Below are 13,045 nucleotides of genomic sequence, written 5' to 3'. Positions count from 1 at the left end.
TATATATATATATTATAAGATTTCTTTGTATTGGACTCAATACAGCTATTTTGTATTGAATCCAATACAAATTGATTTGAATTTCCCACCGCTCCGTCCACACGAACCGGCACCCTTACCGACGGTAACAGGAAACCTCATAGATCTCAGCTCTTCACTTTACACCTGGAGATTGGAGGGAGAAGACATGTCCCTAGGACCTGCGGGGACCAGAAGGACGACAACTGAGGAAGGGAAGTGGGGGTTTTCTTATCTTAAAGCGAGTCTGGATTACTGCTTTTGGCACCTAAAATCCACCCAGAGTCACTCTCGGGATTACCGTTAGGCCGATTAATGGTAAATTTAGAAAATAGTCACAAAGAGAAAGAAGGGTTTTTGAAGGCAAACAGTGTGAATGTATTATTATAATCCTTCATAACACATAACAAAAACAGTAAAGACTGGGTTTCAGTTGTAAAAAAATAACAGACCATGTAAGTAGGGGAGCCCAAAAGAGGCACTAGACAATTGTCATCTAGTAGGCAAATTACTGATTGTTATAAATGCTTGTATACGTATAGGACATAAACTCAAAGCGTTTTGCCTGTTTTTGGCTTCCTGAGGGGTGGCAATACGTTTAGCTACTGATCAACAGTATTTAGGTTCATAGTAAATATTTCACATTAGTATGGGTATAAATTAAAACAGAATCAATAACAACAACAATAGCACAATATGCAAGAATATGCATAGGGATATTGTGTACAGATTATATATGTAATAATGAGCATATGTGTTACAGTAAGTAGTCTATAGGTTAAGGTAGGTGGTAAATAGAACATTATCACCTGCATATAGATAATGACAGATGGTTAAATACAAAATCAGAAGAATATCTATATGTTAATAATCTTCAATCATGATACTAACACATTCTAGTGTTTAGCGATGGATATACCAAATAAATGTGGGTATGGATAGAAATGTATATATTAGTAGGTTATTGTAAATAGTATATGTAAAGGAGAAAGTATTAGATAGCAAAGTATTACTAGAGGTATAAATAGGTCCATTATGCTTGGATGACAAATTCATAATTTAAATATTAGTTATAACATATTCATACTAGAAAGTATAGTAAGGGAAAGACATGAAAATGCATATATAAAAGATATAGTTAGAAAGCTTACATTGCCCATGGATAGAGATGGGGTAAGTGTAGTATGTGTGCATAGGAATCCACATTGAAGATGTGGTAAACACCTCCAAGTGGGGGGGGGGAGGGGGCATTTTAGAAGGTCCCCAGTCTGAGGCAGCACCTAAATAGTGAGTAGTTAGGTAGTTGTGGGATTAAACCATGTATGTAGAGATAAGAGTAGAGGAAAGTACCTTAAGCCGCCTAGCTGGTGCAGAGAAGGATAGCGTCTGGCAGGGATTCCCCATGCCGCCTCTATATGTATGTAGCAAAGGGCAGCATTATGGGGACAGCCCATGTGGGTGGGTAAGAAGGCTGGAGGGCAGACACTCAGCCAAGAGGCTGATATGAGGTTGTATATGTTGTGATGATGTTGATGGTAGCACGATGTTGATGGTAGTGATTATGGGTAATCTGGATACTGTTGAGGGTGTGTGTTTTTTGAAAATTAAGTCTTTTCTAGTGATGGATAAGACCTTACGGTGGATTCTTTTCAGGTGTTTATTACTATAACCCTCTTCTGTCAGTCTGCATGTAAGCGCTTTTGCTTCAAGTTTAAAATCGGCAGTTGATGTGCAGTTCCTCCTCAGGCTCAACATATGATCACAGGGGATACTTCTTGCTAAGTTTTTGGGGTGAGCGCCGTGGGCATGTAATATTGTGTTCCCTGCTGTCTCTTTTCTATATAGTGAGTTGCTGACTTGAAAATCTTGAGTAATGTTAATATGAACAACCAAGAATGAAATAAGCCTGGGAGGAGAACAAAAAGTGAATTTGAGGTCGTAACAGTTGGTTTTGATACACTCGTAAAGTTTATCAAGTGGGTGGGTCAGTCCCAATAATAAGGATATCGTTGATGAATCAACGCCACAGATTGATGTGAGTGATAAGGGGATGCAGTAAGTGCTGGAGAAAAGGTCTTTCTCCCAACTGCCAATCTAAAGATTGGCGTTTGATGGGACACATTTTGTCCCCATCGAGACACCTTGCACCTATAGATAGGTGGTGTTGTTGAATAGGAACACATTCAGTGTAAGCATATATTGTAGTAATGAATGGATAAAGCTGTTATAGTGGTGTAGTGAAGTATGCTGCTATATAATGCTTCGACATCCACTGTGACTAAGGTGGTGTCGGGGGGAACCATCATGTTATGTAATAACTGGAGCAGTTGAACGGTGTCTCCGAAAGTCTAAGGTAAGTGTCAACTAGATCGCTGGCATTGGATGATATAGAATTAATGCCCACTAAAATAGGGCAGCTAAGAGGGTCAACAGCATACTTATTCCAGAGAAAATCATACGTTTTTGTGTCATTCGTGCCTGACGAATAGGCTTGTAGGACTAGAGGGTAAATTTCCCTACTCCCAGGCCAGCGTCTATGTCACATCCTCCGGGATGACAGACACGCCGGCCCCGCCTGCTGGAGCCTCTAGTCTTCCACCTTCATTATCTCACACCCCTAATTACCTGATAAATTTAGTGTTTTTAAATATAAAAATGATAATGAAAATTATAGCAGTTAGATTGGGGCCTTTTTTGAATGAATATATACATGCAGATCCGTCAGTGTTTTTACATTGTAGACAAAGCCTTGATCAAATATGTAGTTCATTTGATTTAATATCGGTTGTGGGTTCAAACTGATACAAAGGAAATAAACAATTTAAATTAATTTATAAAAAGGCATTTGATAGTCTCTCATTGGATTATTTATTTGTAGTATTGGAGAAGATGGGATTTGGATGGAGCTTTCAAAATATTCTTGAAGCGCTTTATGTTATGTCCGCTGCACATAATATATTAAAAGGTTATAAATCAGAAGAGGTAGAAGATTGGGATGTCTGTTGTCATTTTTATTATTTGCTTTAGCAATTTCTTTCAACTGGCAACCTCTTAAGAGGTTGAGAAATGTTCGGATTTAATGAATTGTAAGACAAAGAAGACCTGGAGTAGCTAATTTGTTGAATCAAAAAACAGCCTTTGAAAAATCATGTAATCGATAGACAAGACCAGAGGTCTGATATCAATATAAAAATGTGGGATATGGAGTTGGATATTTTTAGAAACTTAGAAAATTGGCAAGCCATAGCAGCTGAGCTATCAAAAATATCTTTTATTACAGCATTAGTAGAGACTAATTGTTGAGAAACTTTAATGTATTTCTGTCTTGTAGGAACAGAGACTCCTTGCTATAGATGGAGCTTTTACAGACGCATGTGAGAACAATCAAATGCGGTTATTGTTCTGGTTTATTCAGAAAAGATGCATGTGCATGTGGGAAATTCTGACCCTGGACATCCCTGTACTCCCAAGCTTTATCAGTTTTCACCCATCCCTGGCCAATTAGAGAATAACCCCTTAACCATCCATGGCTATTCAGCTAGCTCAGACACAGCACTCATCGTTCGTGCAATGTGTCTCCACTAGCGCCGAGCCCCCTAGCTCTGCTGAGCAGCTCATGTACACCTGTTGCTTAACCCAGTGTATCCTCTATCCAGCTCCTATGTTAACCCCTTGTTGCCCAGTCTGTTGTTTCGGGCCTATTCCCTTGTGCTGTTCCAGTGTTCCTCTCTGTCTATGGATTCCTGTGTAACCAGTGGTTCCTGTGTCTCCTGTGTTCCCTGTGACACTGGTCTATTTCCTGAATCCATGGTATTTGACCCCTGGCTTGTGACCTGACCTCTCTTGCTTGCTGCCTGCCTTGACCCCGGCCTTCCTTGACAATACTTCTACTTAGTAACATGTATCAGCCTGGCCACCCTGGTTGGCCCATGGACCAAAACCTGGTAGTAGCCAGCATCATGACATTCTCACCATTAGAGGCTCTGGAGAAGACCTGGTTGCCGCTTAGAATCTGTGTCGTGGCCCTTCTCAGGGCTCACACCACTTTTGTGCAAGGCCGTAGCACAACCTAGTGGCCCTGTCTCCCCAAGTGTGACATGTAGTATAATTTATGATTCCTTTTTATATAAAATCTTAAAGTCCACCTCATTATAGGACCCTTCTGAGGTGGTATATAGTACCAGAACAGGTAGTTAGATTAAACCCTTTAGGAGTCAGCATGTTGTTTTAGGAGTTGTAAAGAGAGAGGATTAATGTAACATATATGGTAGACTTGCCTGAAAAGGTAATACATTTTGGATAACGGTATATAATTTACTTTTTACAGTTACAGGGGTAAATATTTCTGAATCCCCTAAGAGTGCACCAATCAATAGTTTGGAAGTGAAAAATACAAAAATATTTGAGAAGGTTCATAATTATACATTTTATTAGCAGCTAGATTAAGTATAGCCAAAGCATGGAAAAACAATAATATTAAAATTGTTCAATATAAATGAAACTGGATAATGGTGAAGGATAAAATGACAAGCTTATCTAAAAAAAAAAAAACATGATAGGGGGGTGCATGCACACAGCGGACCAAGATGGCGGCGTATTGATCCGGCTCCGCGCACCTTGGGCATACTGAATTCCCACTGTGAGTCCAACGAGCAAGACTGCAAAACAGCCCATCAGGCTTCCAAGTCACTCTGCGGACAGAATTCTAAGATGTTGGTGAAGACTTCCAGTACAGACAATTCAGCCAGGGATCCACTTGATGATAATCCACAGTCTGACAGCAGCCAGCACCAGTTCCCCTCTGATCTCTTCTCTGCAGATCCAGGGCCAGGTGAGCAGATGCTTACTAAATTCAGGGAAATTAAAGGGATGAAATCTCAATAACTAATAGAAAGCTTTCTTCAGCTCTAATAAAGGAAGTTATTGAACTAGGCAGATGCACCCATCATTTTGACGATGTCACTACAGTTCTGGAGGGGCATGAGAAGGACCTTAATGCCATGCAGTTTGAGTTACAAATGCTAAGGGATCAATTAGAGGATGCTGAAAATTAGCCTAGAAGGGAAAACCTTGGGCTCCAATGTATCCCTGAAAGTATAGTGGATCTTAATGGGAGAATCACTGTTTTACTTAGTACCATAGTTCCTGATGTTCCTGTTGATTGTCTCTAATTGGACGGGATTCATAGGGCCCTTTCTCATAAAACTACAGATGGTCTCCCAGAGATGTTTTCATAAAATTTTATCATTACCGTCCTAAAAAATTTTTCCTGCAAGCAGCACGTACAGAAATATACCAGATATTTACCAGATATTCGCAGATATGTGGCAATCCACGATCAAGAAACGAAGAGCCTTAAAACCATATTTGCGGGTTCTTCAAAACAACAATGTACATTAACGTTAGGGATTTTTGTTAAAATTGCTCTTCTCCTATCAGAATCATCCATACTCAGTGATCACCGCGGCTTATCTACGAAAATATCTTATGGACTTATCCCTATGGATATTCTATGGATTTTACTTCGCAAACATCTCGAGGTTGAGTCCTGTTACCTGTTCTGTGGCAAAGTATATTGTTAATTAGGGGTTTCAGATGGCATTAAAAGTTCTGACTTTGAATGTCCAAGGTATAAATTCCCCTCACAAGCGGTCTACCATTTTCAAGTATCTTTGCTTATAAGATTATTATTGCTTGTTTACAAGACCCATATTGTTTACAAGACCCATATTTCTGCTACATCAGAGCTGAAACATTTACATGTTTCTTATTCTCAATTTTATCAGGCAAATGCTTAAAAAGTTAAAAAATGTGGGGTTTTAATAGCAATACATAACCAGAAGCTATTCATTTGTCATAAAGAAATTGCTGACCCGCAAGGTCGTTATTTATTAGTGTTAGTTAGTTAGTGGGCTCTGTTCTTGATAATACTGTGACAATTTGTACCTATTATGACCCCTCAAAACCTGATTGTCCTTTTTCTAAACAAGAAATATCTGATTTTAATTCTTTATTGGGTAGCTTGGATGTGATAGATGTATGGAGAGATTGCCAGGCGAAAGATTTTTCTTTTTTTTCTCATCCCCATGGCTCTCTTTCAGGAAGACCATATGTTTGTAGCATGTACTTTACTACTGCAAGTGGCTGATTCTCATATTTTAACGGTGGCATGGCGAGACCATGATCCTGTTATTTTGGTGTGTATTTCTTTTTTCCTATATCATTTTCTAATATTTGGTGTCTTAATGACTCACTGTTATCTTACTCTTCGATAATGGCTGATCTAATAGCCCAGACTACTAATTTTAAAATCAATGTAGGCAGTGTTTCTTCTATGGTTATCTCGGTTATGAGGGGAGTTCTTATTCGTCATGTGCCTAGACATAAGTGTGAACGTACTTTCCAAGTTACTAAGCTGGAAAAGGAACTGGAGATGATCACTACCATTTTTAAGAAACATCCCACAGAACACAATAGGAGGCTTTATCTTCAGGCTAAAACGGATTTGCGGATATTGCTGAACATAGCATTTGCTGGACACAACAAAAATTTTAAGTTAATACTAATATGAGTGGCTTGATGTTGGCTACAAAATTGCAAAATATACCTAAACATAGGCCTGCCATTTCGTTGTGTACTGGAAATCATTTGTGTACTTCCAGCCCCATAATATACAGGAGAAATTTAGATGTCAGTTGGCTAAGTTATATAAAGATTCTAATTCGTTCTCTGTGAAGACACAAATTTTTTTGTCAGAGTACACCATCGCTTTCTCCAGACTAGGCAACTGGTTTAGGGGCGGACATTACTGTTTTAGAAGTTTTGACTGCGATTAAGTCCCTACGATTGGGTACAAATGGTTTTACGCCACTTTTTCATAAACAGTTGGTGGATCACATTACTCCACACCTGACCATCCTTTTTATACATTTTAAGACGCCAGGTGATGATTCCTAAGCTGGGTAAGGACTATTGTGATTGGTCTAATTATAGACCTATATCGCTCCTTATTATGGATCTTAAAATTTGGGCCAAAATGCTTGCTATGAGACTGAATGGGTTTCTTCATTCCCTAATCCATACTTTTTCAGCCCAAAATAGCAGAAGGCCTAGGAGTGCCCCATTTGTACCCCCATATTATAAAGCGTCTCAAATGACCCCTCTTATTTCTATTCATAATAATGACTGCCCATTGTGGGCCGTCATTGAATCGACCCTTACCAGTCCATTCTGTGGCAAATTTGTTTTGGAGTCCCTCGTCTATTAGACTTAAGAGTCCGTTTTTGTTACATATTCTTCAGATTTGGGATTCGGTTAACGGGATAACGTTTACATTAATAATATAACTTTACTGCTTTGGAGAATTCCTATAAAGTTTTTTTGAGGTGGTACCTTACTCCTGCTAGGATAGCACACGCATTCCCCTCATCACCAAATTGTTTTAGAGGCTGCAATGTGTAAGGTAGTATGGGTCATATATGGTGGCTCTGTCCCAAGGTTTCCAGACTATGGAAGAGAGTATATCATCTGATTTATACTGTGTTAGTAATCAATTTGTATAAAGACTCACCCAAAGCTTTATTTCACGTCCCTATGCCTGACTTTGACAAAAAATGCATATCTCGCATATCTTTATGGCTACTAGGCAAACTGTTGCTTGTGCATGGAAAACGCCTGTTTTAAACTTTATGGAAGTCAAACTGATCAATGAGAAAATTACGGCTATTATTGATTCTCATGATAAGTTCTTGGCTATTTGGCAACATTGTTTGGACGATCATTCGCCTTCTCGTAGAACTTTTTCTCCTCCTATTTAAAGTTTTGTTTTTCTCTTCGTGCAACAGGGCTTTTTTTCCTTTCTTTGTCTATTTTCTCTTTTTTGTTTCTCCTTTAGGAACACTGGTTAGTAATGAGGTATATAGTTTACCCATGTGTGTTTTATTTGACCTTTCTTTGCGATTTTTTTATTGTATTTTTTTGCTGTTGTGTATTAATACTTATGATACCAGCATGTTCTTAACAGCTTTATGTAACAGCTTTATGTTTATGTATCTGTTTCCTGTACTTGGTTGGCAACATTTTTTTTTACACATTTTTGTATGTATGGTATGTACACTCGTTCATGTTTTGTTACTAAAGTTTCTTCAATAAAAGCTTTGGTAAAAAAAAAAAAACCATGATAATCTTTCATAAAACATGGTATCCATGGCTGTTATATCTGAATTGGATAGATAAAAACGATGAGTCATATGATTAGAGATGTAGTAAAAACGAGAATGTGTTTGGTTTTTTTGTCTTAAAAATAAGAAAAAAAATCACCCTCGGTGTACATAAACCAACTTCCACTGTATATTGTTTGTGCTTACTCTGTCCAACTTCCTTCTTTGCTGCACAGATTGGCCTATTACAGAAAAGAGGCAACAGGTAGAAAAATAAATCACAGATTACTCAAAAAGGCATAGCCTAAGTTGTTAAAAACGGTGTATGTCAAAAACAGAGTGTATTAAAAATCTGTAATTTTGAATTTTTCCTAAAAGTATCATTTTTTTCTCGGGATCAGTCTCCACACAAACCGGTGCGCACTGGGATGCCTTCAAGAGTTCAGCAGATTATGTACTGCTACTTTGCCCACCTGCATGACACCTTAGTATCTTACGGCATTTCCTTACACCCCCCATTTTTTTCCTCTGCCTACCCTCTCTACCACTTGCATCTACCTCTCTTCTGTGGTTATTCTCTATTCCTTCTACCGTTTATCTTCTATTATTTTCTTTAAGTACCCCCTGCTTTTTTTTCTTTATCTTGAAAATTAGTGACCATTGAGGCCTGAATCAAGGCTATTACATTACTTTAAAAGGTTGTTTATTGGGTAATTACTTTACTTGACAAAATGTGACATGGAAAAATTTGTTTTTTATATCCCTTTAGTAAAGTGTATTACTGTAATGCTATATGCCTTTTTTCCTTTGATAATACTGTTTTATATCTTCTGTCTTCTTGGTGGTTGCTTAAAATAATAATAAAAAAAGTACACTCCCTGGTAGAAAAATCACAAAATCACAGGCAGAAGAAAATCAGGTGGGCGAAGTCGTAGTAATATGGTCATACCCAGCATGTTGATATGTTGAGTTTGGAGTGTATAGTTCTCTTGATTTGTATTATTATTAGTATCATCATCCTGTATTTATGTAGCACCGTCATATTATTCATCTCTTTACAAAGTTCAAAGGCATGATTCACAATGACTACTGTTCACAAAATTTAAATTGTACAGTTTAGGCCTATGGAGGTGAGCAACCTCTTGCCAGGGACAAGATACATGCGTGACATCTGTCTGGAATGGTAAACATTTTAAGACAACCCTTTTTACTTTAGAATATTACCTTTTTACTCCTCATTTCCCAGAGTTTCTTCTCTGCAGGAAGGGATAAAGTTTGCGAATCATCTGGCATTTGATGTGTTACATGACTTTTCTCCCTTGTGATCTCTTTGTGTACCATGATCTGATGTCAGCGTTGTCACCTTCAGAAAACTAATTTTTCTCTGGTGTGTACCCTCTGATGTTTAGTAAGCTTTGACTTCAATACAAAAGCTTGGTCACATTCAGAACACAGAAATGGCTTATCCCCAGTGTGCCTTTTCTGGTGTATGGTAAGGGTTGCCTTTGTTTTAAAAGTTTTATCACATTCAGGACACTGAAATGGCTTCTCTCCAGTGTGATTTCTATGGTGTAAGGAAAGTTCTAACTTTAATCGATAACAATTGTCACATTCAGAACACTGAAAAGGCTTCTCTCCAGTGTGAATCCTCTGATGTACAATTAAGGCGTCCTTTTTTGGAAAAGCTTTATCACATTCAGAACACTGAAACGGCTTTTCTCCAGTGTGAGCCCGCTGGTGTATAGTAAGGTCTTCCTTTGTTAAAAAACCTTTATCACATTCAGAACACGGATACGGTTTCTCTCCAGTGTGACTCCTCTGGTGTCTGGTAAGGTGTGCCTTTGTTCTAAAAGCTTTATGACATTCAGAGCACTGAAATGGCTTCTCTCCAGTGTGAGTCCTCTGGTGTCTGATAAGCTCTTTGTTTGTTTTAAAAGCTTTACCACATTCATAACACGGATGCGGTTTCTCTCCAGTGTGATTCCTCTGGTGTATGTTAAGGTGTGCTTTTGTAATAAAAGCTTTATCACATTCAGAACATGGATATGGTTTCTCCCCAGTGTGACTCCTCTGGTGTCTGATAAGGTCTTCCTTTGTTATAAAAGCTTTATCACATTCAGAACATTGATGCGGTTTCTCCCCAGTGTGAATCCTCTGGTGTCTGATAAGTGCACTGCTTGATATAAAGGCTTTACCACATTCAGAACATTGATACGGTTTCTCTCCAGTGTGAATCCTCTGGTGTATGATCAAGGGAACCCTTTTTGAAAAAGCTCTGTCACATTCAGAACATTGATACAGCTTATCTCCAGAGTGAGCCATCTGTTGACTGGTAAGTTTTGATTTCTCTGTAAAAAAAATAAAAAAAAACTCACATTCAAAATACTGATTTACTTTTTCACCAATGTGAATCTTCTTGTGTGTAATAGGATCTGTCCTGTGTTTAAAAGCTTTGTTGTAATCAGAACTCCAGTATGGCTTTTCTCAATTGTGACGCTTCTAGTGTGTAGTATGCTTTGCCTTCATTGTAAATCCTTTGTTCAAAGTATACAAATAGATTCTAAAAATATTTCTCTTCTATCACCATGGGTTGTGACATTTACTGTGAAGCCATTGTCACTTTCAGACTACTAAACTGATTTCTTTCCGGTTCAACTTTGTAGAGAATCCAAACATTTTTGACATTTCAAACATGGATCCTGAAGATTGGGTCCTGTGAAAATCCTTCAATCAACTGTTGTAATTCACTGTTGTTTTTTCACTCACAACATCCATACGGCTTGTCACCAATGTGCTTATAAAGACCAGGTTACAGGTGGATCATCTATCAACCTGTAAAAAAACAAAGAGATAGATAGATAGATAGATAGATAGATAGATAGATAGATAGATAGATAGATAGATAGATACACACAATACACACACGCACGCACAATGATGTGAATGAAATCAACAACGGGGGAAAAGGAGGTGCAACAGCAAGCCAACCCACAAATAGAGAATTCTCCCTGACCGATCTTTCAAGTCTTGCATTATTCTGTTGCTGGTACTGTAATGTATCATGAGGTGGTACCTGCAGCCCACCCAGCTAGTCCTGAACAGTTACAACCTGAGATAACAAAGCAAAGGGTTTTCTTGTTACATTTTTGGAAAAACAAGCCAGAGTGAGTGAGGACAGAATATCATATGTAATACCCAAAACAAAAGCAGGGTTGGGACGCATTGACAACATTCCCTTCAAAAAATTTCCTTAATTCATTAACACTGACGTATAGGAGAGATTTTAAATAAAGATGTATTCAACATGAAATATAATTTCCAATGAAGAAAATAAAACTATTGTACTGGTCAGAAGAATGTGGAGAAATTCCACAACACTGTAATCTTATATTAGTGTGTGTGCAGGAGCAGGGAGAAAGAAAAGTTGTCTGCAAAGTAGGTTTGGTGTTCAGGTTTGGGTTGATCTCAAATTCAACCCAAAAATCAGTCATTTGAGACAAACCAAACAAATCAGACCTGCCCCAATTGGTGGAAAAGGCCATTGTGGTGGAAGAGGGACTTCAAGTGGGGGATTTATAGCAGGAATGGCGAGGCTTTCCAAATATACCATTAGAGCGACCTAGGAATTAATCTGTTTTTAGCACGTTAAATACAAAAACATAGAATAGTGTATACAGGGATTGTAGATGTACAGGTGGATTTGTGTAGTCTGTGTCCTTGTGAAGATTTTGTGATGTCAAAGTAGAACAAGGAATGCCCATAAGTACAGGCAAACATAGACTCCTTACCCATTCCATAAAGGAAAATGTAAACGCTCTCATAACATCAGTATTTTATGAATTTTATTCTCTTTTATTTATGACATAAAGCAGATATACATACATTGAGTATCATTTAAAATTTATTTAGTAATAAGTACTATTTTTGATGAACAGCATTGCATACCCCATTACTTTATTGCTCATAGTAACACCTATTTTTGATTCCTTGGTATATGTTTCTTTATGGCACATTAAAACTGCTGCATTGTAGTAACACAGTAAAGAACATTCCATGCCATTCCATAAAGAACATTCCACCGCCTTGCCTTTATCCCACAATGTTAAAGACCTTCAACTGATTTTACATTCTACTCTTTTTTATGAGACATACAGATTTACTCCTTTTAACACAATTTGGCATTGAAAACATTACCCTTACTGACCACACACCCATTCACTTACAGTTCAAGTATATGTATCCCCTGGAGAAGACAAATTATGACACTCTTATGAGAGCCTGCTTCAGGAACATGTGATATTAATAGATCTAACTGCACAATGAAAACTCTTATTTGAGCAGAGTTCTACTGTATACGTACACTCAGCAGTATGGGCAGCACACAAACCTTTCATGCAGCCATGGACACGTTGCAAAAAAGAGCATGAGGTGTGTATCATATCCCTTTTGCAGGTATTCAGATTCTGGAGTCCTCCCTTGACCCAAACTGTTAGCTAGAGAAGCACTGCTAACTGTCTTGATAGGGCTAAACCTGCTTTGACATACTGTCACGAACAGGACACGAGATAGGAGGTGCACCCTCTGTGCTACCAGCACGTTAGCCAAGGTGATATCAGAGGCGCAGAGTCTAAGGCACCGCCCGGTGTTCACCAGAGCACCCGCAAGGGGTGTTGGGCTTTGCTGCGAACGGCACCCAGGTTGTGGCCCTCAGACTCACCTATGCAGGTAGCAGCTGACAGTTGGAGATAACCAAGGCGCAGTACAAAGTCGACAGGTCAGTTCAAAAACTGAAAACAGGACCGGGTCAGGGCGGCAAAGAACAAGCACGGTCAGGACAAGCCAAGGTCAGGAACTGGAAACTGAATACT

At 38.5% G+C, this 13,045-nt stretch overlaps 1 protein-coding gene across 3 annotated transcripts; it reads right to left on the bottom strand.

Moving 5' to 3' along the window:
* Positions 1-4,429: 4,429 nt before the first annotated feature.
* LOC140323189 (uncharacterized) lies at positions 4,430-11,048 on the bottom strand. 3 transcript variants are annotated; one of them, XR_011919311.1, is made up of 2 exons: positions 9,402-11,048; positions 4,430-4,864 (listed from the first exon to the last, which is right to left on the bottom strand). XR_011919311.1 is itself a non-coding variant. In XM_072400067.1 (2 exons), exon 2 carries the CDS (start codon positions 10,497-10,499, stop codon positions 9,543-9,545), a length of 957 nt encoding a protein of 318 aa, XP_072256168.1. In that variant the 5' UTR covers positions 10,500-10,525; positions 10,944-11,012; the 3' UTR covers positions 8,864-9,542. The 3 variants fall into 3 exon arrangements, 1 of the variants encoding a protein (XP_072256168.1); XR_011919312.1 differs by lacking the exon at positions 4,430-4,864 and adding an exon at positions 6,242-8,419; XM_072400067.1 differs by lacking the exon at positions 4,430-4,864 and having other exon boundaries at positions 8,864-10,525; positions 10,944-11,012.
* Positions 11,049-13,045: the final 1,997 nt, after the last annotated feature.

This window comes from Pyxicephalus adspersus, chromosome 1, assembly GCF_032062135.1.
Source record: "Pyxicephalus adspersus chromosome 1, UCB_Pads_2.0, whole genome shotgun sequence".
NCBI lineage: Eukaryota > Metazoa > Chordata > Amphibia > Anura > Pyxicephalidae > Pyxicephalus > Pyxicephalus adspersus.
Note: the sequence above shows the minus strand (reverse complement) of the source record. Positions and strands in the feature narration are given on the sequence as shown.